Here is a 26,648-nt window from a genome sequence, read left to right as displayed (position 1 = left end):
AAATGGAGGGTCAATGGGGATCATTATACTAAATGGGGGGCACTGGGAGTCATTATACTGTGTAAGGGGCCCTCACAGTATGATGAATGACCCCCCAGTGGCCCCCTCACATACCTATCATTGCAGGGGAGCTGGTCGTCCTGTCCATCACTAACCGCAGCTCCCTGCGCTCTTTCTCTCCTCCGGCCCGCTGCAGCAGTGAGCCAGGCCTGGAGCAGAGAAGGAGATGTGCAGTGATGTAGCTGGAACTGACTGGGCCCCACAGCAAATTTTAGTACGCCCCCCTCCTCCCCAATGTGTGTTCACATCACGTTTTTCCTATCGGTTTGATGTATACAAATGTGCAGCGCTCCACGTTTTTGTATCCTGCAGAGTCAAGTAAAAAATGCAGACGTTAACGTATATGGTTTTTTACAATGGAACTGTATGGTGACCGGACGCCACTGTACGACATCAGTCTGAGGATTGTATGGTGACCAGACGCCACTGTACGGCATCAGTCTGAGGCATCTGGTAACGCATACATTTTTGGTATACATTAAATGGATGGCACAAATGGGATGTGAACCCAGCCCTAGTGTCAGAATAAGCCCCAGTACACAGCGGAGCAGCATGGCGGAGAGGGGAGGCCGCCATGTACTGACAGAGCGCTGCCTGGTCCTGGTGGTCAGGGATGAGGACTGTGCTTCCCAAGGATCATTTTCTACTGGGAAATACAGTGCACAATATAATACACTAGAATCCATATAATATAAAGATATTAGCCCTACCCCCAAATAATAATACAATTAGGGGGTCATTTATTACATAGAAATACGTCTGTTAGGCTACTTTCACACTTGCGTTCGGGGCTCCGCTTGTGAGTTCCGTTTGAAGGCTCTCACAAGCGTCCCCGAACGGATTCGTCCAGCCCTAATGCATTCTGAGTGGATGCGGATCCGCTCAGAATGCATCAGTCTGGCACAGTCTGTCCTCCGCTCCGCTCAGCAGGCGGACACCTGAACGCTGCTTGCAGCGTTCGGGTGTCCGCCTGGCCGTGCGGAGGCGCGCGGATCCATCCAGACTTACAATGTAAGTCAATGGGGACGGATCCGTTTGAAGTTGACACAATATGGCTCAATTTTCAAACGGATCCGTCCCCCATTGACTTTCAATGTAAAGTCTAAACGGATCCGTTTGCATTATCATGCAAACGTATACGTTCTGAACGGATGTAAGCGTTTGCATTATAGGTGCGGATCCGTCTGTGCAGATACCAGACGAATCCGCACCTAAACGCAGGTGTGAAAGTAGCCTTAGGCTACTTTCACACTAGCGTTCGATCGGATCCGTTCTGAACGGATCCGATCATATTAATGCAGACGGAGGCTCCGTTCAGAACGGATCCGTCTGCATTAAATTGGCAAAAAAAAAGCTAAGTGTGAAATTAGCCTGAGCAGATCCGTCCAGACTTTTACATTGAGCCATATTGTGGCATCTTCAAACGGATCCGTCCCTATTGACTTACATTGTAAGTCTGGACGGATCCGCATGCCTCCGCACGGCCAGGCGGACACCCGAACGCTGCAAGCAGCGTTCAGGTGCCCGCCTGCTGAGCGGAGCGGAGGCTGAACGCCGCCAGACTGATGCATTCAGACTGCATCAGGGCTGGACGGATCCGTTCGGGTCCGCTCGTGAGCCCCTTCAAACGGAGCTCACGAGCGGACAGCCGAACGCTAGTGTGAAACTAGACTTAGGCGTATTTCTGACACAGATTGTGGCACAAAGGTCCTTAGCACCGCAATCTGTATCTTTTCCCGCTCATGCCAGGTCTAAAAAAGGATGGCGTGGGCAGGGAAAGGGATACAGTTATGGCCATGCAGTTATTGGATACCACCGCCATATAGTGATAACACCGCCATACAATGATAAAACCACCATACAGTGACCGGATAAAAGGGTATAAGAGGGCACAGTACAGGGAATGACTATGGGCACTGCACAGGGTGTGGTAAGAGGGCACAATGCAGGGTATAAGTGGGCACAGTACGGGGTGGGGGGCACAGTCACATGACCCTGTGACGTTAGAAGGTCCTTATGGTGAATGCTGTTCAGATGCCACCATAATGAGAGGCAGAGGAGTGAGACAGGGGCCCTGGATGGACAGGAGGGGTGGACACAGCAAGTAGGGGGAAGGGGCTCTGAGGGGGATTCATACAAGTAGTGGCAGGAGGTCTGTGCAGGGCAGCAACAGGAGATAGGAGGGTGAAACAGGAGCTGTGGATACATGAGGGAGGAAAGGAGACAGCAGGGGCCCCATGAGGATAAGATAGGACAGAAGGGGCAGGTGTCATGGGGGCAAACTGCTTAATGAAACAGTAACACAACTAAATAGAATGAAGCAGCAGCCGATCGAAGAGACCCCCCCTTCTGTCCCACAGACAAGAGACATTCACAGTGCAGACTGCAGACTCACTCACAGACTGTCTTCAGCTCCAGCTCCAGCCCTCCGGTCTCTCTCCTCAGGCAGCATGTGTCCTGTGTAGAGGGGGCGTGTCTGAGTCTCTGCAGCTCAGAGGGCCCCACCAAAGGGGTACTGCGTAAGTGAAGTGACAGCAGTGAGAGCTCCCATCTGTATTGATGGAAGTGCTCATAGCAGCTCAGTGGGCCCCCCCAGGAGCATTGGGCCCCGGCACTTGCCCGGGGATGCCGGGTTATGACGCCGGCCCTGGTGCTACACATACACATGCAGTCAATCAATGGCTACATCGGTCATATGGATATACATGGCATGATCATTGCAGGTAAGTAAATAACCAGCAGGGTCATAATTAAAATTTTATGAAATTGCCTGATTTTTTATTTTTTATTTTTTTTAAATCCTGGACAAGCCCTTTAACTCAGTAATAGTGTGCAGTAAGCTCCCCCTAGTGGTGACTACAGGATATCAGAATGTTATGCAGGAGATTTGGAGTTATTTATCAGAAACTGGGCTCTGACAACCACTGTAAGAAATGAAACAACTTAGTTTTAGGGGGACAGGGAGAACATTTAACAATTTAGTAGCTGAAGAGCAAACCATGAGTAATTTTCATTGAAAAAAATATTTGAAACATTAAAGCTGTAATAAATATAACATTTTACTACATTTCGGAAAAATATATTCCAAGGCTCTTGATTTTGTCATTTTTAACAATAGCTACCTGGAAAACCATAGCCCGGCCTGACCTCACTAACAACTAGTCTGCCATTGTTGCAGGAGCTTGTCTAAACATAGTCTATTGACCTTGGGAAATCAGTTCTGAAAGGAAAGGATTTCTTTGTAGGATATCCCAATATTTACTTGTCATTATATTGGAGCAGGTTTTTTAATCATTACTTGTGTTTAATCATCTTCTAGTTTAGTAAACTAAAGCCAGTTTCTGACTGATGGTGATCGAAGTTCAGTTAAAGAGCATATGTCAGCATGATCAACCCCATTAAGCCACACATACAGCCTGGTAGGGTTGATTATGCTGATAAAAAAGATACACTTATTATGACACTCCATGGCCCCATTACTGAGAAAACCACATTTCTATTTATGTGCAAATGACCTAAAAGGAGCACTGAGGGGCTGGCCAGAGCCCTCAAAGCACTAGTTTGTTACACCCCCTTCAGCTTCAGTCCCTTCCTCCTTCCGCTGGATTGACAGGGCTAGTCTTCTAGTGGCTGCTACTCTCCTAGAGCTGAGACTGATATTATCCAGCCTGCGCTGTATCGCCTGTTGTCAGCGCTTGCTCAGTTTTTCTGCACTCCAAGCAGCACAGAGTCAAACTAAGCAAGTGCCAAGACCTGTCGTCCCGTACCTGCGCTGTATCATCAGTTCTCAGGAGGCACAGTGCAGGCACGAGATGACAGGTCTCAGCGCTTGCTCAGTTTGAATCTGCGCTGGTTGGAGAGCAGCAGGAGAAACACTGAGCAAGCGTCAAGACTAGAAGATTCAGCACAGACTGGAGAATACCAGTCTCAGCGTTAGGAGAGCAGCAGGCAATAGAAGACTAACCCTTTCAATCCAGGGGAAGAGGGGAAAGACTGAAGCTGAAAGGGGTGTAAAAACTGGTGCTCCAAGGCTCTGGCCAGCCTCTCAGTGCTCCAATTAGGTCATTTGCATATACATAAAAATGCTGTTTTCTCAGTAATGGGGCCATGGAAATGGAACTTATTTAACTTAGTAAATCTCCCCCATTAGCAACTTCTGTTCTCCCAATAAGAATAGGAACCCCTTCCCCCCCATCAGAAATGTATGGGAAATAATTCTGCAAGATGTAAACTAAAAACTATTGATCTGACTGGACTTGATTGCTATATTTATTAATGCTTTTAAAACCATATAGCATATATCATAATATACAGCGTAACAAAAAATAAAAATGGTGAATAAGAGTTTTTCTCCTGTCTACTGGGTGACAAGCAAAAGAGCCATTATTACAGCTTTTCTTGATGGAAAATCTGATTTGTTTTCAGAAATATAGAAATGTTGACGGTGACTACCCCCATGGGAGTTATCATACCTCTGATCAGATGTCATTTGGTTAGGCCACATGTAGATATAACTAAGTAACAATTAAATTGATTTCTCTTAAAGTGGTGACCCCACAAAAATGATTTATTTATCCCAGGATGGGGGTCTAAGATTTGGGAGCCTCGACAATGAGGGGTCCCTGAGTCCCCTGTCTGAATGGAGTGGTAGTGCACATGTCAGTCCACTGCTCCATTCACTGTTATGGGGCTTATATAGACATCTTTCCATTCAGTGAATGGAGCAGTGGACCGTCTTAAGCAGTACTGCTCCATTCAGATGTGGGACACCAGAAACCCTCATTCTTGGGATTGTGTAGGGTCCGACTGACTTTCCTCTCCCTGTAATCCATAATGTATTACATATCCTATGGAAAGGTGAAGCTACTTTCGTATGATGACCCCTTTAGCAGAGGACAGTCAAACACTATAGAGATCATTAGTGAAATGTTACAGATGCTAATGCTATTCAGTCGTGACAGGGGCTTTGTGTGATGAATGCACTCACATTCTTCATAAAAACTTTATTTTTTGACCTTTTTAGAGATTGAATTTAAGGAAGGTGAAACACAGCACATTGTGGAGGTCGAAGTCTTGTATGATGGAGTTAGGGAAATGAGAGAAGCTTTTACTATACACCTGAAGCCTGATGAGAACATGGTTGCAGAAATCCAGGTAACACAGAACGTATCTGAGACCTCAGCTGACTTTGGACTCTTGCTTGTTTATGGTGTGTGATCTAGCAAGTGATTGATATATTTTGTGCTTGCGTCTGGGGGGGGGGGGGCTGTATTTTTGTATTGGCGCAGGGGATCAGTGAACTGTGGTGCCTGAAATGACCCTAAAAATTCCATAGAGAAGAACCACTCTGTAGAGATACAGTTTGAGTCCGTGTATACATCACAGGTGGCCCATGTGCACTAAATCTTACTAATCGTAACCCTTCAGGGCTAAGCTAATTTTGTCGACAACAGGCACCATTTTTGTGTTTTCTGTCCCATCTTCCAAGAACATACATTTTTAGATTTTTTCATTTTGCTTTGTGTCGCCAAGTTCTGTTTGAAGGCTCATCTTTTTGCAGAATGAGCAAGTGCAGTGTTTACTGCTATCATTTTGTTGTACATATAACTTTTAGATTTTTTTTTGTTCAATTTTTCTTTTGGCGAAGGGTAGGCAAGGTGAGCCAATTCTGGCATAGGCAATTGTTTATGCTATTCAACATGCAAGATCACCAACATAATATTTTATTATTTTGGATATTGCAATACCAATTATATTTGTTTTTATAATTAATAGGAAAGAGATTTTTTGTTTTACATTTTCCAGATTTTTTTTTATATAGGGGATTTGAACCTGCGATGGCTTTTACAATACTCTGCAATACTTCTGTATTTCATTGTATTGTGATTTTACCGGTATCCTCTTAGACCCTGCCAGAGGTTGCAATGAAATGCCATAACAACCGTTTTGCAGTATGGGACTGTAATAATTGTTTTTATTATACTAGTATGTATTTGAAATTCAGGAGGAACTATAAGGTAACTCAACTCAAACTTTATGCAATAGGTTATTTGTGATTTAACCCATTAGAAAATAGACCCAAGGGGCAAGTGATTGTCTCCAACAGCAGCTTCAAATGGTGCTATCCTCTGCTGGATCTTAGGAACCTATGGTTGTGCCAGAGCCTTGGCCTGCCATAGGGAACGCAATTCCAGGGTTAGGTTCCGGACGGGGGCCCAACTAGTGGGACACTCCGTGGTTAGACCAACAGGGCTATTGTAGGGCCCCTAGGGTCATCCAGGGATATATAGGAACATCTTCCTGCGACTCCCACATATTCTAAGGACCTCGTACCATCAAAACCGGACCATCCTACCAAGAAATAGCGAAACGGAGGTGTCTCAAGAGCCTATCAACTGTAGGGTAGGACACTGGGTTTCTTTGGTGCCGCCGTGCACCTTCTTGATATAGGTGCAGCTGGCACCCCCATTGCACGGCGACTTTTATGCACCTAATCATTGTGTATGCTTTTTTCTTTATGCCGCCGTGCATTTTGTATACATTGCTATATGTTTTCTTTTTACATCACTGTGTATATAGGGTGCCAGCACATACTGATCACTGCCACCCTGTTTTCTGTACACCTAGGGTGCTTGTGCATATCCGCTCTTGCCACCCTCTAGTGTCTGACACTGAAAGCACAAGTGTAGACATAGTTGCTTTTGTTTCCAAAGAGTCCCCCTGTGTGTGTGACTGTGGAAAAATTGTAAGGTGATTGGGGATAACGGCTCCTGTCACCCATTAGTGTCTGACACTTAGTGTAGACACAGCTTCCCTTGTTTTCAAGGAGTCCCCTGGCATGTGGGACTGTGAAAAGTTGTATTCACATTGAACTATTTTGAGGGATATATTTTATAATGTATAATAAGTAAAAGTTAAGTCTTAAATAATCCAGATCACTATTCACTATTCTCCCTTTTCGTGGCCAGGCATGTCATAGACAATAGATTTCATAGTTGTCTGTCCTCCTCAACTAAATACATGAAGAAGGCTTTGATGTTGCAGGATGACCGTTTCTACAGCTTTCTTAACAAGATATTCTATTTTGTAGATGACCAAAGCCATAGTGTACATCGAAGAAATGAACAGTATGGCTGATGTGACATTCCCCTCAGTTCCTCAAGTTATCTCACTTTTTATATATGATGACACTTCAAGAGCTAAGGAGAACCCCAATCCCATTGCTGGTTACCCAGTTGCTTGCATCACGGTGAGTTTTGTGCATGACATGTATACCTCTTCTCTGCCAACTGTGCCTATTTGCAGTAGAGATTCAGTCCAGTAGATTTGAAAGGGCAATCCATCCAGAAGCATCTAGGTAAGGATCCTAGTAGTCGGGTACCCCACCAATCTAACATTTATCACTTATCCAGTGGATAGGTGATAAATCCTTCAGGCAGGAATATACCTTCAATACATATACAAATTGTGTTGGCTCTCTGATAGTACAGGAAGTATTCCTATGTGTAAAGGCCCCGTTACATGGCCGACTGTGCAGGCGATTATTGGGAACAGGTGTACATATGAATGTTCATTCCTGATAATTAGCCCATGTAAAGGGATCTTATGCCCTTATCACATAGCAAATAATTCATCAAGTGGGCACATTTATGTAGACTGTGTCATTTGTGCTTAATGGACATTGCTTTCATTGTAGTCTTGTGATTCTGAATTTTTCCTTTTATTATATTTTTAATCATGTTCCATCTTTCCAGGCTTGTAACCCTAAATATTCAGATTATGACAAAACGGGATCAATATGTATCAGTGAACACATCAACGACACATTAACCCGTTACCGCTGGCTGGTCAGTGCCCCCAAGGGCCAGGATGGAGTCACCAGTCCTATGAGGGAGGTTGACTTTGACACATTCTTTACGTCTTCAAAAATGATCACCCTGGATTCAATATACTTCCATGCGGGTTCGCGGGTGCAGTGTGCGGCACGTGCTGTAAACTCAGATGGACAGGAAGGTCTGGAACTTATGAGTCCTATTATAACCATAAGCACAGAAGAAGGTGAGCATTCATGGTTTATGGCATGGACTGATTTTTAGCTACAAGACAACCATATACCCAGAAGATAATTATATTACTATCAGCTTCTGCTCCTGTCTACAAAGGCTAATTTTATTACACACTCGTGTAATTTATCATTTCTCACCACAGACTAAAGTCTTACTTATGAGGCTTACCACACACCCAAAGTATGGCCGACTAAAGGGTTACTCTTCTGGAGATCCCTTGGACCCTTTTTAGACCACTTCTCGTGTGTAGTCTTGCCAGGCCATTGCTCCAAAGGGCATTTCCATGAGCCAGTCTTGAAATTGTATAGAAAAACGCTCGTTGCTAAAGGATTTCTGATACAAACCCTTGAGAAGCTGATGACAGGACCATAGGGATTGAAGGCCCAGCAAACAGAGTTGTGGTATAGAAGTGGCAGACAAGAGATCCCTAGAACAGCGAGCTCTTAGTCTGGTCGAGCTTTGGAGGGATGGACTGTCCCATTAAATATTGTAATTTGTGTCCAGGGAGACATCTTAAAAATGTTGAGGGAGAAATCATTTTGGATACTATGGGACACTTCAAATCTCAGATAGTGACAACACTATCACGTTAAACATACAGTAAGTTGAATTTAACACTAACTGGGAAGCCATCTAGCTTTAAGTGGGTTGTCTCACTTCAGCAAATGGGATTTATCATGTAGAGAAAGTTAATACAAGTCACTTACTAATGTATTGTGATTGTCCATTTTGCCTCTTTGGTGGCTAAATTAATTTTTCCATCATATTATACACTGCTCGTTTCCATACTGGCCGTGGTTTCACACTATAAAAAAGAGTACTGGACTATGTGCACTCCTGCGGTCCCAGCCGCCAGAGAGGCCGGCACTTTTTCCTATATTGTGCAAGCACGACTACTTCTTCTGGATTACAGGATGGTCGTGACTATGGAAACGGGCAGTGTATAATGTGGCGGAAAAATTAATCTACCAAGCAAAGGAGGCAATATGGACAATCAAAATACACAAGTAAGGGCCTCGGTAAAGGAGGAGAGCATATTTAAAAGAAGAAAAACTACCACAAGAGGACACAGTTTTAAATTAGAGGGGCAAAGGTTTAAAAGTAATATAAGGAAGTATTACTTTACTGAGAGAGTAGTGGATGCATGGAATAGCCTTCCTGCAGAAGTGGTAGCTGCAAATACAGTGAAGGAGTTTAAGCATGCATGGGATAGGCATAAGGCGACCCTTCATATAAGATAGGGCCAGGGGCTATCCATAGTATTCAGTATATTGGGCAGACTAGATGGGCCAAATGGTTCTTATCTGCCGACACATTCTATGTTTCTATGTTTTTATGTATTAACTTTCTCGACATGATAAATGCCATTTGCTGAAGTGAGACGACCCCTTTAAATGGGTACATCCATCTTAGGCATTAATAGCATATTCATTGAATATGTCATAAGTGGCGGACCGGTGCAAGTTCCACTTCTGGGACTGTCACCTGTCAGGAGAACTCATTGATTGCTCGGCTTTTGCCGTAACTGCTATTGATCGTAATAGAGATGGCCAAGCTTGTGCATGGAGAATGCAGTGACTGTAAATCAGTAAGTAGGGGACACCAGTTTGTATTATTTTAATAACACAGTTTTGATGTCAGTATGTCCCCCCACTCCTTACTGAAAGGCGGTCATGTGTAAAAATGAACTGGTGTTCTCCACTGCATTCAGTCAGAGACTCTTCTTCATTTTGACTTCTAAAAGTGAACCAGATTCCCTTCTAGTGGGAAACACAATCATTTTCAGTCGTTTTCTCGTACTGCCCGCAGTGCCCACTTCAGAAGATTGGACAAATGCACTTATTCCTGATCGTTGCACATTGTAAACAAGGCAGCAATCAGCAAATGCTGGCTGATCTAATGTTTTATGCAAGCAGAAGAATCCTCATTGTCAGCAGCACGCCCCCCCCCCGTGTAGACAGGTGATGTGCTGTCAACAAAATGTAAAGTGCATGGGGACGAATGATTGTAGTAACGATTATTCATCTCCTATGAAGGCTTTTTAAACAAGTGTATTTTCAATGATCGTTGCTCATTATGGCCCCATTTGGAACATATTTATGACAGTTTTTGATTAACAGTGTTAGTACAGTAAATAGTTACCGTACATGTATTTCTCATTGTAGGTCTCTGCCAACCTCGAGTGCCGGGAGTGGTCGGAGCTGAACCGTTCTCTGCTAAGATGCGATACACGGGGTCGGATGATCCCGATCATCCAAATCTTATTAAAGTAACTATCACTATGCCTCATATTGATGGTAAGTTAATTTTGTAGGATATGCGGTACTTGATATTGGTTGTTGGAAAGTCATCACTAGTACTGTAGGGATTGCATGAACGGAGCAAGGTTTCTGCTTATGCAACTTGTCCGATTATTGTGAAATTATGTTGATTTCTGATACATAAATGGATGACCCAATATCATATAAATTCTTATTTTTACATGGCTGGCAGGTTAATGTCACCTATTTCATAACTATATACCCTCCCCTAGAGTATTCCTACTAACTTAGAAGGGCTTATCATACTGCATAGTGGCACTCATACTCAACGTTTTTCTCTATTTCAGGCATGCTTCCAGTGATATCCACTAGGGAGCTTTCTAACTTTGAGCTCACACTGAGCCCTGATGGTACACGGGCAGGAAACCACAAATGCTCAAATCTTCTGGATTATAATGAAGTGAGAACTCGTTACGGGTTCTTGACTGATGCCACCAAGAATCCCAATGTCATAGGGGAGACCTCTCCCTATCAATATAATACACAGCTGAGAGGGTCTAATGCTTTACGCTTCTACAGAAATCTTAACCTTGAGGCCTGCTTGTGGGACTTTACCAGCTACTATGACATGTCGGAGCTCCTTACTGAATGTGGTGGCACCATTGGCACAGACGGACAGGTACATTTAATACATCATTACTTATTATATAATGTCTAAAATAATGAACCATGAATAGATGAGATGACATAATTTCCAGTGCATGAGACATGGTCACCCTATCATCAGAGATAGTCCCCATAACTAAATGGGTTTTGAAAACAAGGTTGTCCATCACATCAAGTGGCAAGTATACGATCACAGAGAAGACTGGAGGCATGAATGGGTGCTGTAGAAACCATACCATAAAATACCATCCTAGTTACTATCCCCAGGGGCGCACCAACCATTGGGTTAGAACTTTGTCTCACAGAGCGCCCTTCCTTGATAGCCGGTTGGGTGGCATTTTGGCAGGTGTAACAGTAATTCCCTACCCTTTCCCTTCTGTAATGTGGTCGGGGGTGCAATTTCTACGTTTTTTTCTAAAATGGCAGTCAATGGTAAGTGTATTCCACTGTGTCCTTCTACAGTGGCATATGTCAGGGTCTTCTATTCGAGGTATATGGTAAAAGATCTTCTCAATGAATACCTCTTGAATACCTCTCATAGAACCCAATGGGGCAGATTTACTATTGAAAATGTGCCAGAATTCTTATTTTGTTTGCACCAAAAAAGTGGCGTACATGACTTGCACCACATTTATTAACCCTTTTAGACACATTGTAACTCTTTCGACAAGAGATGGGGCTTAGCAAAAAGGGATTGTGGATTCATTGGAAAGGGGCATGGCTTATTCTGCGCCGAATACCAAAGAAATCCAGAAAACATGACCTGTGGGGAGTCCTTGAGGACCGAAGTAGGTAGTTGGCGATACTGTCCGCTCCTTTGTGAATGTCGCTTCCATTCTGGAATTTATGTTGCTAAGATAACATAGATTGTTTGATCAAATTTGCAGCGACATGGTGGTAGAATTTAGCAGATCTTTCTTTAATCTTTATTACAAGCTCTGTGTGCTAGCAGTTGCTCTTTTAGTCTCTCAGTTATGTGAAACATCAAAGACCCCCTGATGCTTTCTAGAGATGGCGTCTTCATGTATCTTTAGCTGCACAACTCAATTTGGAAGAAATACATGAATGAAAAGGCCATTTAAAGGTATGAAGCCAACCACGGAAGGGTGCCAATTCTGTGTCACATTTAGATCTGCCAGTTGACTTTTCTAAATGTCACTTAGCACTTTATAAAAGGTACTTATTATAGTCTGTTAAGGCTACGTGCAAACAACGTAGTGTATGAAGACAGTACTGAGCAAAAGTTAATTATTCATAATATTTGTAGTCAACAGAATTTGGGGCTTTTTTTGGTTGTTTGACAGCGTTTTGGTTTTCCTGGGCTGACATGGTGCAGCCTGGGCTGTAGTCTACTTTGTTATGAGCTGGCATGGTAAAATGCTGTCAAGTTCCCTCATGTTACACAACCGCACTGCCATGTTCCTGATTCCATTTCCAACCTTCAAGCCAGTTCTCCGCCACAGAAACCAAACCTGTCAGGATAATGAAGTACACCGTTCAGGTCTAAGACAGTAATCATGTATTGTCCTGCACCCTAAATGGCTGGAACTACTAGTGATGGGCTCTCTATGGAAAGGCAAATGGACATTATGCATAAACATATTTTTTTTTTAAGTTTCTGTGAATATTTTTCACTGTTCAGTTCATCTATCTGATCTTATTAAACAGTTTATACAGTTAGTCTACTTAAAATAGGCCATATCTATAAGATAGTTGTCTGGTGAAGGCTTCATCAGCCAGTAGTTATTCTTCCCAAACTTCCCATAACCATTGGCTCTGTGTGCGGGTATATTCAACTGGAAACGGTTGATAAGCAGCTGCCAGATACTTCTGACAGCATCTCCAAGCAGAACAATTATCATTTCCCCCAACATTTGCTGTTGGGGGGCAGTTGGAAGATCCCACGCACATTAGATTGTTGATTAAATTGTAAGGACATTAATCTAGTATTAGTGCTGAATTAGTGTCCTTTTATACTGTGAGGATTGGGTCAATTATCGGGAGTGAACGTTCATGCAAAGACTCGTTCTCAACAGTTGGCCATTAAAAGGGGCTGTCCAATCACCCGATATTGAGCCATGTGAAAGATAATGTACAAGAGCGCCAACTGTACGTCATTGATCAGTGTTCATCATTGGCCCGGCATTGACCAGCATCATAGGACCCTTACACTGGAACAACTGAAATGACTTTCTGTAGCTGTAGTTTACTACACATTCTGACTTGTTAGTAACTAGTATTAGTGGGTTATAGGTCATTTAAGGATCATTCATCTTAGTCATGCACAGTCTTGCCGTTCTTCTTAGTTTAATTTACTTGAGGCCTTAGAGCAGGATTTCAGAAATATTTCCTGGAACCTGGTTAGGGTTTCCTCAAGATACAGCAGCAAGAACCGTCACTTTTACAATAGGGATGGCAGCCTGTCCATAGATGCTCAGCAGGAAGCAATCAATTGACCAGAATATAGAATTATAAAACGCTTTAGAAACTCCAAAACCAACTTTCTTTGTGATAAGAATAGGGAAGGAGAGCTCCCCGGGTTTTCCCCTTTGTAATTATGGCTGGTAATTAGTGCATGAAAGGAAGTCTGCTGGCTCTTAGAAGAGTAGAAGCTCGGCAAACAGTTCCTGGAACACATCATTCAAGATGTCTTTGAGGTCCTTACCTTAGATGTATGTGTTATAACTGATGGGTGACTATAATTATTGCTATGCCAGGTGCTCATTTAAAGGAGTTGTCTAGCTATAAAATACCAGGAGTTATATCTTACCAATCCCCTACCTCTCCACCTCTTTGCCCTGTGATGGCCTGGTGTTACAGCCAAAAATTATGGATGACGTCCATGTGACATCCGTGTTGCATTAGGTTTTTTTTGCGGATCCATTGTAACAATGCCTATCCTTGTCCGCAAAATGGAATAGGACATGCTCTATATTTTTTTGCGGGGCCACGGAGTGGACATACAGATGTGGACAGCACACGATGTGCTGTCTGTTTTGTTGGTGGACCCATTGAAATAAATGGGTCCACATCCTATCTGCAAAAAAAAAAAAAAAGGAACTGGACACTGGAAACAAAATAACGTTCGTGTGCATGAGGCCTAACACAGAATTTAGCAGGAGGTGTCAATACCCCTGAGGTGACTAGTGCAGCCAGTGATTGGCTGTAGCGGTCACATGTCATGTAGACACATTATCACTGGAGTCGGGTGAGCAGAGATTGGGCGAGGAGCCAGGAAGTATCAGAATGGGAGTGGCAAGGGGATCAGTAAATTGAATATTACTCCTTTATATTTTTGGCTTGACAGCATCTTGTGTAGTTTTATGTCCAGAAAGTAAGTCTACTTTCACGGAAAATACAGAGCTTATTGTTTTTAATCCATGAACCGTAGTCTAGATATGCTGGTAAAACACAATGGGGCACTGGGATAAAACTGTAGTACAGTAGAGTTCAGGTCAGGCTGAATGGCCCACTTTGGGGGTCACTTCATTGTATTTGAACTCATCAAGGTGCCCTCGGTTGTAAATAATACAGTTTGTGTGGAGTCAGACTGTTCTTTGAACATGAAATAGAAGAAGCCAATACTTAAAGGGGTAAACCTGTGAAAAGTATTACAAGGCAATGAATAGAGCATTGCAAATGAGGGATGACTGTAAGGTTTATCCTTCTGGTCCACCATCTTCTGTATTTAGAGGTGGACTACCATGCTCAGTAGCTTCCTTGCTTCCTTTCCCTCCCCTCGTTGCTGGCGTAGTGATCTCATAGTGAAGCAGACACCTTTCATTCATTAGTTCCTGCTGCTGAATTTATAGAAATATTTAGCTCATATATAGGAAATTGTGGGGGTATTACACATACCATATAAGTCTCTGGGGCTATATGCCAGGAGCTATTTTCTATACAGAGGAGGAAGGAGTTAACAATATCTGATTGTAATATATCCTGGGAGATGCCAGTGCTTGATTGTCTCATTGGAAAAGGGTAGAAAATCTTCTAGATAAGGCCTCATGCACACAAACATACGGTTACATTTTTTTGAGGACCGTATGCGGATTCATTTATTTCAATGGGTCCGCAAAATATGCGAACAGCACACATTACAGATCTGCGTTTTGCATACCGCTGTTCCGTAAAATACGGAATGCACACGGATGTCATCCGTATTTTTTGCGGATCCGTGTTTTGCGGATCACAAAATACATACGGTCATGCGTACGAGGCCTATACTGTAGGTAGGTTCACATTGAGGATTGTGTCCACAACATAATCCCCTGCATGGCAGAAAATGCTGCACTGTGCCGTGGTTTCTGCCATGGGTTTTTAGGCGGACCTCCTTTAGGTTCAGATCCATTAATTCAATAACCGCACCAAGAATTGACCTGTATATTCTTGGCACATTCTTAAAAACCATACAGCAAAAACCTTTGTCTGCATGAACTGTGGCATGGACTTCCATTGGAAACAATGGGGGGCAATTCCAAAAAAATATAAAGGGATTTCTGATTTAGAAGAACCTATTCACATATCCTATTAGAGCATACTGAGGAAATACAGAAGGATTCCCATTCAGGGTCTTATTTGTGAGAGGAGAGAGCAGCTACAAACAGCATCTCTGGTCCTGGAGGACCTGGCATGTCCATGTATTACTCCAACAGCCAGGGATTTTCCTGGTCATTGTAATAATTAATTTCCATGTGGTAGTTCTTCAGAAAACCTGCTGCTGGGTTCCCCACTGATCACTACTGGTTTTGGGTTGTCCCAGCAGCAGGACGCACTGTGGTCAGCGTCTTGTTGGGGAACCCTTCCAAAAAACTGTGACTGTCCAAGACAGATGTCCCATTTAATACATACTAAATACTTCGTTAGTATGTATCATAGTGACACTAATACGCCAAACTACCAGGATCAGTTATTAATACATTTTGGGGCCTAATTGGCTGCTGCCAGTGTCCCTCGTTTGATGGATCCGACACAACGTTGCGGCTTCTGATATAAATGGAAGTCACAACGCTGATATGATCAGAGCCTAATGGAGAATTGATGGGTTTCCTTCTTACATTCTTTGTGCCTGTATGGTGTCTCTATCAAATAAAGATGACCGCCGCATCTGTCAGCAAATATGGTCACCGATAAAAGGGTTGTCATCTGTTCTGCCAAATTCTTGCATGGGTATTCTGCCTGGCTATTTCTCCTCTATATTGCCAAGAGATTTGCTCTGTCGGGACTGCTCTTCTACTTCAACCATTCAAGAAAGGGTTGAATAGAATTTGACTACTCAACTTGAGGACAGCTGTTTAAGAGCAGGTTCTCACATAGCAGTTTTTGAGGCCCGTTTTTAATGTCTATCAAAACTAGGGTGGATAAAAAAGAGGAGATGTAGAAGGATGTGTTTATTACTATCTTTCCCTTCCACCTGACGTTTTAGGGTATTTTGACCAAAATTATAGAATTGCCAGCAGCATTTTTTCTTGCTATCAAAAACTTGGGGACTCCATTATAAGCAAGGCTAGCTTCACATCTGCGGTGGAGGTTCTGGCAGGAGCTTACATCACAGATTTAAACAAACAAAAAAAAAAGACAAAATGCAGTGGTATTGCGTGTGGCAGAATGCCAGTATCCATGCTGGAAACCTGATAGACTGTATTATAGTTGATGGGATCGGGCATCAGCGGTGCGATCCTGCTTTTCAGGTTTTCTGTTCCTATGTCAGGACATTATACCAGAATTATGGTGCATATGTGCACTTAGCCTTAAGGGATCCATCAAAATGTGTGGGGAACTGCCTTAGCTGGGGCACAAATGATTTTTTATCATGGTTGGTTGGACCCTGGTGCCATTCGGTGTCAGGGACAAGGAGCTTCACACTCTTTCCAAAGGCAGTGATACAAATTCTCATTGTTTCGTGCCTCGTTATATTAATATAAAACAGGTTTTCTTCTGCTAAAAAACTGAAAAATAAACTACTTGACATCAGCCGTGCTTCCAGTGGAAGAGACATGTGCTGCACTTTGTCCCCTCCTGTCTCCAGGAGAAATCTTCCGGCTGGTTAAGCCTGTTATCAGAGGTGTTAAATGCTCAGTGTGCGCGGCGCTGGAATATTTACTCACCTTTCTGAGAAGATTGATGCGATTCCCAGAACCACATTTATAACCAGAGGTTTTTGTATTTGTTTGAAGCTGTGACCAAAGTACAGATGCAGACCTCCTAAGTGTCCCTCTTTTGTAGAGACAGTCCCTCTTTTTGACCCTCTGTCCCTCTTTGCTCCGCAAATGTCCCTCTTTTTGACCTGAGGTATAGATTTGCATTATTACATTTACTATATTGATCCAGAAAGTGTTTGTCTGGTTCCTATCTGTATATTAGAGCCTTGTCACTATTTGATGCAATTAGAATTTTAGAAATGTCTATATTTAGATCCTTTTTTCGTAAGAGAAAACTATTGAACTACTAACTTGCAGGAAAAATGGGTCTTGCAAAGAACCATGAGGCTAGACCTACACGACGAGTCTGCACCCGTTCCTCACAATTGCGGAACGGGTGCGGACAACACTTGCGGACGTGTGACTGGAGCCCTACAGCGAGACAGATTTTTATGCCAGAATTGTGGTGCAGTTTTGGTGCCAAATGGCATATCCTAGGCCCACTTCTTTCACCTTGTCAGACATGTTGGGGAAAAAAGTGTAGAAACCCTAGATGCTCCAAATTGTGCCCAAACTGAGCCAATTTGCACCACTTTCCAGGCAAATGTTTGTCATGGACACATTAGTACACTGGGGCCATTGTATTCCTAGAATACCCCTTTAAGCTGCCCATACACAAGATAAGTCAGCCTCCACTTCTGGACATTTCGGATGACCATCATTTGAAAACGTAATAGAATTTGCGGTGGCCAATAGCAGATTTTTGTGTGATGAAAATGTGATGTCAGGTTGGAAAATTCTGGCGGTCAGCAACAATTTATGGCACAATCGGGCAAATTCAACAGATGACTTGCCACTTTGTACAAGCCCCAGGAAGAAGTATATTAAAGGGGTTGTCCCATGATTATTGTAAAAAAAGAAAATTGTATAGTACATGATAACCCCTTTATAACAAGGCTAGAACCAGCCCCATACCTCACATGGCTCCAGAGATCTCCCCATTCATTGATCTGCTACATTTATATCAAGCTGGCAGCTCAAGGGGGGTGTCCATTCTGCTGCAGCTCTCTCCGCATCACAGCTTAAGAGGCAGTTGAAGGATGAAACTGAGCATGTGTGGCCTTATCAGTGAGCAGGACAAAGAAATAAGAAAAAGAACAAACAGCAGGTGGCGCTGCACAGATACATTTTATTGAATAACTCAGTGGCTATTCTACATTTTTAATTACATGGAATTACAAAAGTATTTAGATCTAAGTGCTGGTTTGAAAACTGTAAAAATATTTTTCATGGACAGCCCCTTTAAAAAAACTCCCTTACATTCCTATTTTGCCTTTTCATTTGTATGAACGATCCCATGGAAGATTGATCAGTCTCATTGTGTTGGATCAAAGTCTCACACATGGCTGGTTCTGGACTGAGGTGTGGATGCTCCATAGCCTCCATCGACTGTCGTCAATTCCACACAGCTTATAGAAAGGCAGCAGTTTCCATGAGCTCACGCGGCACCTGTGCCAGGCCTCATTATCAGCAGAGCCGAGCTAAGTTACCACGTCTCCACAGAGTCTGCACCACTTATGTCCCCGCAGACAGCGGCCACTAACTACTGACAACTCGGAGCAGCTGTATAAGAAATGTGTGCGGACAAGGCAGGGCCTGATCTCAGATCTTAATGTTCTTCCTGTCATTTATAGATCTGGGAGGTGAATAGTCGTCTTTAATAAGTTGTCCTCTTAGATGAAGTTGTGTGCTCTTAATATAACTCATATGTCAGCCCTCTCCACAGGCTGTCAGCCATCTTCCTCTCATTCCAAAATGGGAAATATATCTAATTACACTTAAAGGGGTTGTGTCATTTCAGCAAATAGCATTTATTATGTAGAAGTTGTTAAGACAAGGCACTTACTAATGTATTGTGATTGTCCATATTGTCTCCTTTGCTGGCTGGATTCATTTTTCCATCACATTATACACTGCTCGTTCCCATGGTTACGACCACCCTGTAATCCAGAAGCGCTGGATTGTGCTTCCACACTATAGGAAAATGCGTCAGCCTCTTAGTGACTGGGACTATGGGAGCGCACATAGGCCAGCGTTTTTTTCCTATAGTCTGCAAGCACGACCTCCACTGCTGGATTGCAGGGTGGTTGTAACCATGGAAACAAGCAGCGTATAATGTGATGTAAAAATGAATCCAGCCAGCAAAGGAGGCAATATGGACAATCACAATATATTAGTAAGTGCCTTGTAATAACTTTCTCTACATAATAAGACCTCATGCACACGACCGTTGTTTGGGTCCGCATCCGAGCCGCCCCGATTCATTTCAATGGGGCCGCAAAAGATGCGGACAGCACTCCGTGTGCTGTCCGCATCCGTGGCTCCGTTCCGCAGCCCCGCTAAAAAAATATAACATGTCCTATTCTTGTCCGCGCTTTGCGGACAAGAATAGGCATTTATATTGCCGGCGCCCGTTCCGTTCCACAAATTGCGGAAGGCAACATGGGCGCCTTCAGTTTTTTGCGGATCCACTGCGGGCACAGTCGTGTGCATGAGGCCTAAATGTTATTTGCTTAAGTGACACAACCCCTTTAACCTTTACCCATAATTAGCCAGATTTGCTGTGCAGAAGCTTCGAATAAATGGGTGACAACCTGTGCAGGAGCTGGGATGGAAGCTTTATTTAGTTGTCATTTTATCTGGAGAGTCATTTTTTTTAATAAAATGCCCTTTGAGTTCTGGTAGGCTACAATGGGGAGATTTATCAAACTGGTGCAAAGGAAAACTGGCTTAGTTGCCCCTAGCAACCAATCAGATTCCACCTTTCATTTCCTAAAGGAGCTCTGAAAAATGAAAGGTAGAATCTGATTGGTTGCTATGGGCAACTACTCCCCCATGTATGTAAAACTATGTTATGGCGACGTTGTAGTGTATACAGCCAGTCCGATACCCATCATGTCACGCTTGATGGCATTACTAACCATCCAGAACAAGGACGTGCTCCGCTGTAATGTGAAATCTGACAGAACCAGAGCAATGACACGTATCTGTACGCTACATGCACGCTGGGGCCATGTTACTTCACCATACAAAGTCACTGTGTATAAGGCTGTGGTGCGCACGGTGCACTACGCCAAATAGTTCTTCTCCCACACTACACCAGACCCGAAATCGGTCAAAATCCTGTACACTCTCCAGGCAGTGCTCTTTACAGGACGAACGGCCATAACACTACCTGTTCATATCTATATAGTATTACCATAGTGTTCATATAAACTGTGCCACACCGGCCATACTTCATTCTCCAGAACAGTGCCTGCCGTTCAGTGCTCACCAGGGATATTGGCAGCTGTCCAGTGCCCCGAGGACTAGTGCCCACTAAACAAGGCTCCTGTGAGCAGTGCCAGCCACACAGGGCTGTTACTTGGCTGTCCTCGTCCAGACAGGTGTGACTGGGTCACTATGTTGTGGCAGCCAATGCCAGGGCAGAGGCCTGTGACTGGAATTTGAGGATCATGTAGATGTGCCAAGGCAAACAGGAGTGCACTCCACAATCTTTTTTTCAGTCTGCTATTTTTTATTTTTTTGTTTTTTTCTTTGTGAGAAGTGCAACACACACCTGTATACACAGGTATGCTCTTACATTCTTAGGGCTCATGCACACGACCATTGTTGTTTTGCAGTCCGTTTTTCATGGATCCGTTGTTCTGTATCTGAGTTTTTTTTCTCTCTGATTTAAGTCCTCTTCCGTTCCGTTATTCCACAAAACATATCCGTATGGTTTTCTGTATGCAATCTGTTTTTTGCGGATTGGAAACGGAAACAGTAACCTATTAATCACCAAACACATGAGCAATATGGGCTGGGCATAGCAATTCTACAGTATGGATCCGCAAAATACAGATGAAACACGGATGACATACGGATGTGTTCCGTGTGCGTTCCGTATTTTTTGCGGACCCATTGACTTGAATGGGGCCTTGGACCGTGATTTGCGGACAATAATAGGGCATGTACTACTTTTTTGCGGAACGGAAATACGGAAACGGAATGCACACAGAGTACCTTCCGTTGTTTTTGCGGACCCATTGAAGTGAATGATTCCGCATACGGTCCGCAAAAAACTCGGAACGGAAGCGGAAAGAAAATAAGTTTGTGTGCAAACGCATGTAATGTCAGTATCTTTTAGCTGATGTAATAATACACATATACGCACAGGTACACACGTACGGTACATTCATACACACAGGTACATTCATACACACAGGTACACAAGTACGGTAAATTCATACACACGTGTACACGTACGGTACATTCATACACACAGGTACACATGGTACATTCATACCCACAGGTACATTCATACACACAGGTACACACGTACGGTACATTTATACACACAGGTACACGCGTACGGTACATTCATACCCACAGGTACATTCATACACACAGGTACACACGTACGGTACATTTATACACACAGGTACACGCGTACGGTACATTCATACCCACAGGTACATTCATACACACAGGTACACACGTACGGTACATTTATACACACAGGTACACACGTACGGTACATTTATACACACAGGTACACACGTACGGTACATTTATACACACAGGTACACACGTACGGTACATTTATACACACAGGTACACATGTACATTCATACACACACTTATAATGTCAGTATTTTTAGCTAATGCAGTAATAATGCACAGTTTTTTTGTTTTTCATCTCCTCACAGGTCTTGAACCTTGTCCAGTCCTACGTGACGCTGCGGGTGCCGCTGTACGTGTCCTATGTCTTTCACTCACCTGTGGGAGTTGGCGGGTGGCAGCACTTTGATCTGCACTCTGAGCTGCGCCTGACATTTGTGTACGATACCGCCATCTTGTGGAAGGATGGTATTGGGAGCCCTCCAGAAGCTGAATTACAAGGTAGAAATGGTCTTTGATGTATTTTTCTCCCAATTTTGTTCTTTCCTGCCACGGTTTCCAGTCTTTGCTTCGGAGCAGTAACAAGCGCCATACACGACCACATGCTGCTTCCTTCTGTAGGAAAAAGAGACGGCAGAATCGTGCCGATGTGAGTGAACAACCTACCCTTAGGGCAGGGGTCAGCAGTCTTTCCAGCTGTTGTGAAACTACAACTCCCAGCATGCACCCTTCAATTCTGTGGGGGTTCCAAGAATAGCCAAGCAAATGTGCATGTTGGGAGTTGTAGTTCTACAGCAGCTGGATTGCCCAAGGTTGCTGACCCCTGCCCTACAGCAAGTTCATGTAGGTAATAAAATCCCCAAAAATGTTAAATAAGCGTAACCACAGGTTTCTTTTTCCCCACTATTTCAAAGATCTCTGCTTCTTGGCAGTGAATGGGAAATACTTGTTTACACCCAGAGGCTGTAAACCTGTATATACCTTATGCCTCTCACAACTGAGGGTTCATTACAGTTGTATTCATTTTAGTTAACTTAACATCCTGGACTGCAAAATGATACATTTTACCTTCACTGATACATTGTAGCACACTGGTAGGAGAGAGAGATTGGTGGTTTCGATGTACTGTGTTTACTCACAGAGGTTCGGTCATCAGTATATAAATCTCAGAAAAGCCCTTTAAGAATTTAATATACGATGATAAGTACAGCAGTGACATCTGCTGGCTAAAAGAGGTACTACTATGAATCAACAGTATCCATGAATTCACTGGTCTGATCTCTTCACTAATGACATACCAGATTATTGTAAATTGATATTTCCTTGGTGCAGTCATAAGTGATGATGCTCAGTATCCTCAGTATCATTACAGTTATCATTACTTTATTGCTTTAACTATATATACTATATATACATATATATACATCATGTGTTTGTTTGTTTTTTCCCCTTTAGGCTCCCTCTACCCGACCAGCATGCGTATAAATGAAGAAGGTCGCTTGGTTGTGAATTTTAAAACAGAAGCTCGATTCTATGGTCTATTTTTAATGTCACATCCTGGTAAGAATATTAATGATGACACTGACGGCATCAACAAGACGTCATTATAAATGCCCCCCCCATGCCCTGATCCGGTAGATGGTGAACTGTATTGATATCAGCAGGTCTCAGAAGTGCCCAGGACACATAGCCACACTACGTTGTATACAATTCCTAGGGGCAGTAATAGGTTAAACTATCCGGATGGGGGTGGCTGTATATATAGCGTGGTGAATAGAGGGGAGGCGGAGGTAGATAATTATCAAGTGGAGGGAAAGAGAGATTATGTTCCCTGGTGTCCAGTGGTGAGTGAGAGGTAGATTATATCATCTATCATTCTGTGAAAAAAGGAAGTATAAATTATATTCCCTGGCATCTAGTGAGGGCATTGTTTGCTTTGGTATCCAAAGGGGATAGTAGTGTAGATCATATTCCCTGGCTGCTAGTGGGGAGGGAGAGGGATAATTTATGCTTTGGCATCCAATGGTAAAGGTGGAATAGATTATATTCCCTTGCATTCAGTAGGGAGGTAGGTATAGAGTTTATGCTCTGGCATCTAATGAGGAGGGTGGTATAGATTATGTTCCCTGGCATCCAGTGGTGAGGGAGGTGTAGATTATGTTCCCTGGCATCTAATGAGGAGGGTGGTATAGATTATGTTCCCTGGCATCCAGTGGTGAGGGAGGTGTAGATTATGCTCCCTGGCATCTAATGAGGAGAGTGGTATAGATTATGTTCCCTGGCATTCAGGGGGAGGTAAGTATACATTATGTTCCCTGGCATCCAGTGAGGAGGGGGATTGATATAGATTATGTACCCTGACATCCAATGGGGAGGGTGATATAGATCATGTTCCCTGGCATCCAGTGGTGAGGGAGGTGTAGATGATGTCCCCTGGCATCTAATGAGGAGGGTGATATAGATCATGTTCCCTGGCATCCAGTGGTGAGGGAGGTGTAGATTATGCTCCCTGGCATCTAATGAGGAGAGTGGTATAGATTATGTTCCCTGGCATTCAGGGGGGTGGCGGTGTAGATTATGCTCCCTGGCATCTAATGAGGAGGGTGGTATATATTATCTGGCAGACAGGGGGAGGGAAGTATAGATTATGTGCCCTGGCATCCAGTGAGGAGGGGGATTGATATAGATTATGTACCCTGACATCCAATGGGGAGGGTGATATGGATCATGTTCCCTGGCATCCAGGGGGAGGGGGTAGATTATATCAATGGAGAAAAATAACCCCTGTGCTTGGATTGGACATTATGGGATAATAGTTTTCTGCCTTGTGCTGTCAGACTGTAATCTGATGAAGACTGGGTCACTGGATACTCCGTCTGTAGTTCTGAGATTTATTACTTTGGATTTTACACTAATTCACCCCAATTCTCTTTTACTCCAGCAACACTGCTGACCTCCATGATCATGTCAGCCGATCATCCAGAGTTAACCTTTACCCTGAATCTTGTGCGGAATGAACCCAGTTATAACCAGCCCGTTCAGCAGTGGAGCTTCGTCTCGGATTTTGCTGTAAGTGGCTGCAGCTACAGTACTTACAGTTGTATATGATTTACTGTAATGTACAGCAAGATATCTCCTAATACGATTTATGATTATTTCTTCCACAGGTTCGAGATTACTCTGGCACTTACACAGTTAAACTCATCCCCTGTACCACGGCCCCGTACCAGGAATACACTATACCCGCTGTGTGTAACCCCCGGGAGCCCATCAACTTTGATGTTGATATCAGATTCCAGCAGGTAAGAGGAGCAGGAAACAAAGTACCCCCATCATTGTAGATTTTGGGAGTACACATGATAGGAGTGATCACTTCCTTTCGTCTACAGGTCAGTGACCCCGTTGCGGCGGAGTTCAGTTTAAATACCCAGATGCTGCTTCTGTCTAAGAAATCGCTGTGGCTGTCTGATGGATCGATGGGCTTTGGACAAGAGAGTGACATCTCGTTCTCTGAAGGTAAAGTTAATGGTCCGCAGAAGAGCATGTTGTTAGAATCAATAGTGCCTGTGCAGCGGACACCCTAGGGGTGATGTGTGGTGAGTGTACTAGTGATGAGGTGCCGAGGATAGTAGTACTCACAGTTCAGTTGTCCCCTGGGGCCGGCATGCAGTGGATGGGAAGACAGCACTTAATCCTCCGGGGCACTCTCGGTTGCAGGGAACACCAGCCAGATGAAAGTTGAGGTGCCCTTAATTGTAGTGGGTATGCTTAAGGTGCTTTGGTGACTGGGCCTCTGTGTTCGTGATGCCAGCACCATAAGGTGCAATCAAGAGATGGAGCAGAAGAATGAGGAATGAGGGAGTGGTTAAACCAAACAAGAACTTTACTTGTCAGATGTAGTAAGGCATCCAATATCATCACTTTGTCTTGCATACAGATTGCAAAAATGGTAAAGCTGCAAATCCAAATTAGCAGACTCCTCGAGGTGAAGTGTAGCAGTTAACTCCAGCTCACTTTAGTAAAGGTGATGTTCTTGTACTTGGTTTCTGATCTTGCTCTGATCACTCAACCTTTCAATAGTAGTTCAGATCGTCTATAAATAAGTATTCTGACAGATGGCCTTTCTGTCCTTGGTTACGGTGGGCAGCCTGTAGCTTCGAAACTCTCCACCTAATGCAAAGGTGACTAAAACCTGATAAACTGCAGTTATCTTCCTTTGCTAAAAGTCTATAGGTCAGTGATCCAACAACCCAAGGGCGATCTCCCTCACGGCAGGCAAACTCTCTGCTTCATTATTTGAAAAGGTTGCGGTCCTCAAAGTGATAATCCACTTTATACCCCAGAAGCAGTGGCGTAGGGATAGCCATAGCAACCATAGCAGTGGCTATGGGGCCCTACGCCACTGGGGGCCCGTCCCGGACTGCATTAATTTTTATTTTATTTTTTACACAGCCGAGGAGCAAGGTGGGCGGGGCTTGGGCGGGCCGCGGCTGTAGTGGGCGGGGCTTGGGCGGGCCGCGGCTGTAGTGGGCGGGGCTTGGGCGGGCCGCGGCTCGGGCCTGGCTGGGGGGGAAGCCAAGGAAGCAGAGGAGTAGTCAGGTCAGGACTGGAGTAGGCGGGCCCGAGGCGCACTGCTGCACGAGCAGAAGATGAGGTAGGCCAGTGAAGGGGGCATCTGTGGAGGACACTGGGGGGGGATCTGTGGAGGACACTGAAAGGGGGGGGATCTGTGGAGGACACTGAAGGAGGGATCTGTGGAGGACACTGAAGGGGGGATCTGTGGAGGACACTGAAGGGGGGATCTGTGGAGGACACTAAAGGGGGGATCTGTGGAGGACACTGAAGGGGGGATCTGTGGAGGACACTAAAGGGGGGATCTGTGGACGACACTAAAGGGGGGATCTGTGGACGACACTAAAGGGGGGATCTGTGGACGACACTAAAGGGGGGATCTGTGGACGACACTAAAGGGGGGATCTGTGGACGACACTAAAGGGGGGATCTGTGGACGA

General features: G+C 44.0%; 1 protein-coding gene across 1 annotated transcript in view; it reads left to right on the top strand.

Annotated features, from left to right (window-relative positions):
• Positions 1-26,648, top strand: part of FREM2 (FRAS1 related extracellular matrix 2) — a 188,168-nt gene that overhangs the window by 140,783 nt on the left and 20,737 nt on the right. Inside the window, 10 exon segments of the mRNA XM_044283639.1 lie at positions 5,084-5,214; positions 7,151-7,309; positions 7,815-8,118; positions 10,292-10,423; positions 10,735-11,066; positions 21,945-22,137; positions 23,092-23,196; positions 24,578-24,705; positions 24,804-24,938; positions 25,026-25,152. Of these exon segments, the coding sequence (XP_044139574.1) occupies positions 5,084-5,214; positions 7,151-7,309; positions 7,815-8,118; positions 10,292-10,423; positions 10,735-11,066; positions 21,945-22,137; positions 23,092-23,196; positions 24,578-24,705; positions 24,804-24,938; positions 25,026-25,152 (1,746 nt within the window).

This window comes from Bufo gargarizans, chromosome 3 (assembly GCF_014858855.1).
Source record: "Bufo gargarizans isolate SCDJY-AF-19 chromosome 3, ASM1485885v1, whole genome shotgun sequence".
NCBI classification, from domain to species: Eukaryota; Metazoa; Chordata; class Amphibia; order Anura; family Bufonidae; genus Bufo; species Bufo gargarizans.
Note: the sequence above shows the minus strand (reverse complement) of the source record. Positions and strands in the feature narration are given on the sequence as shown.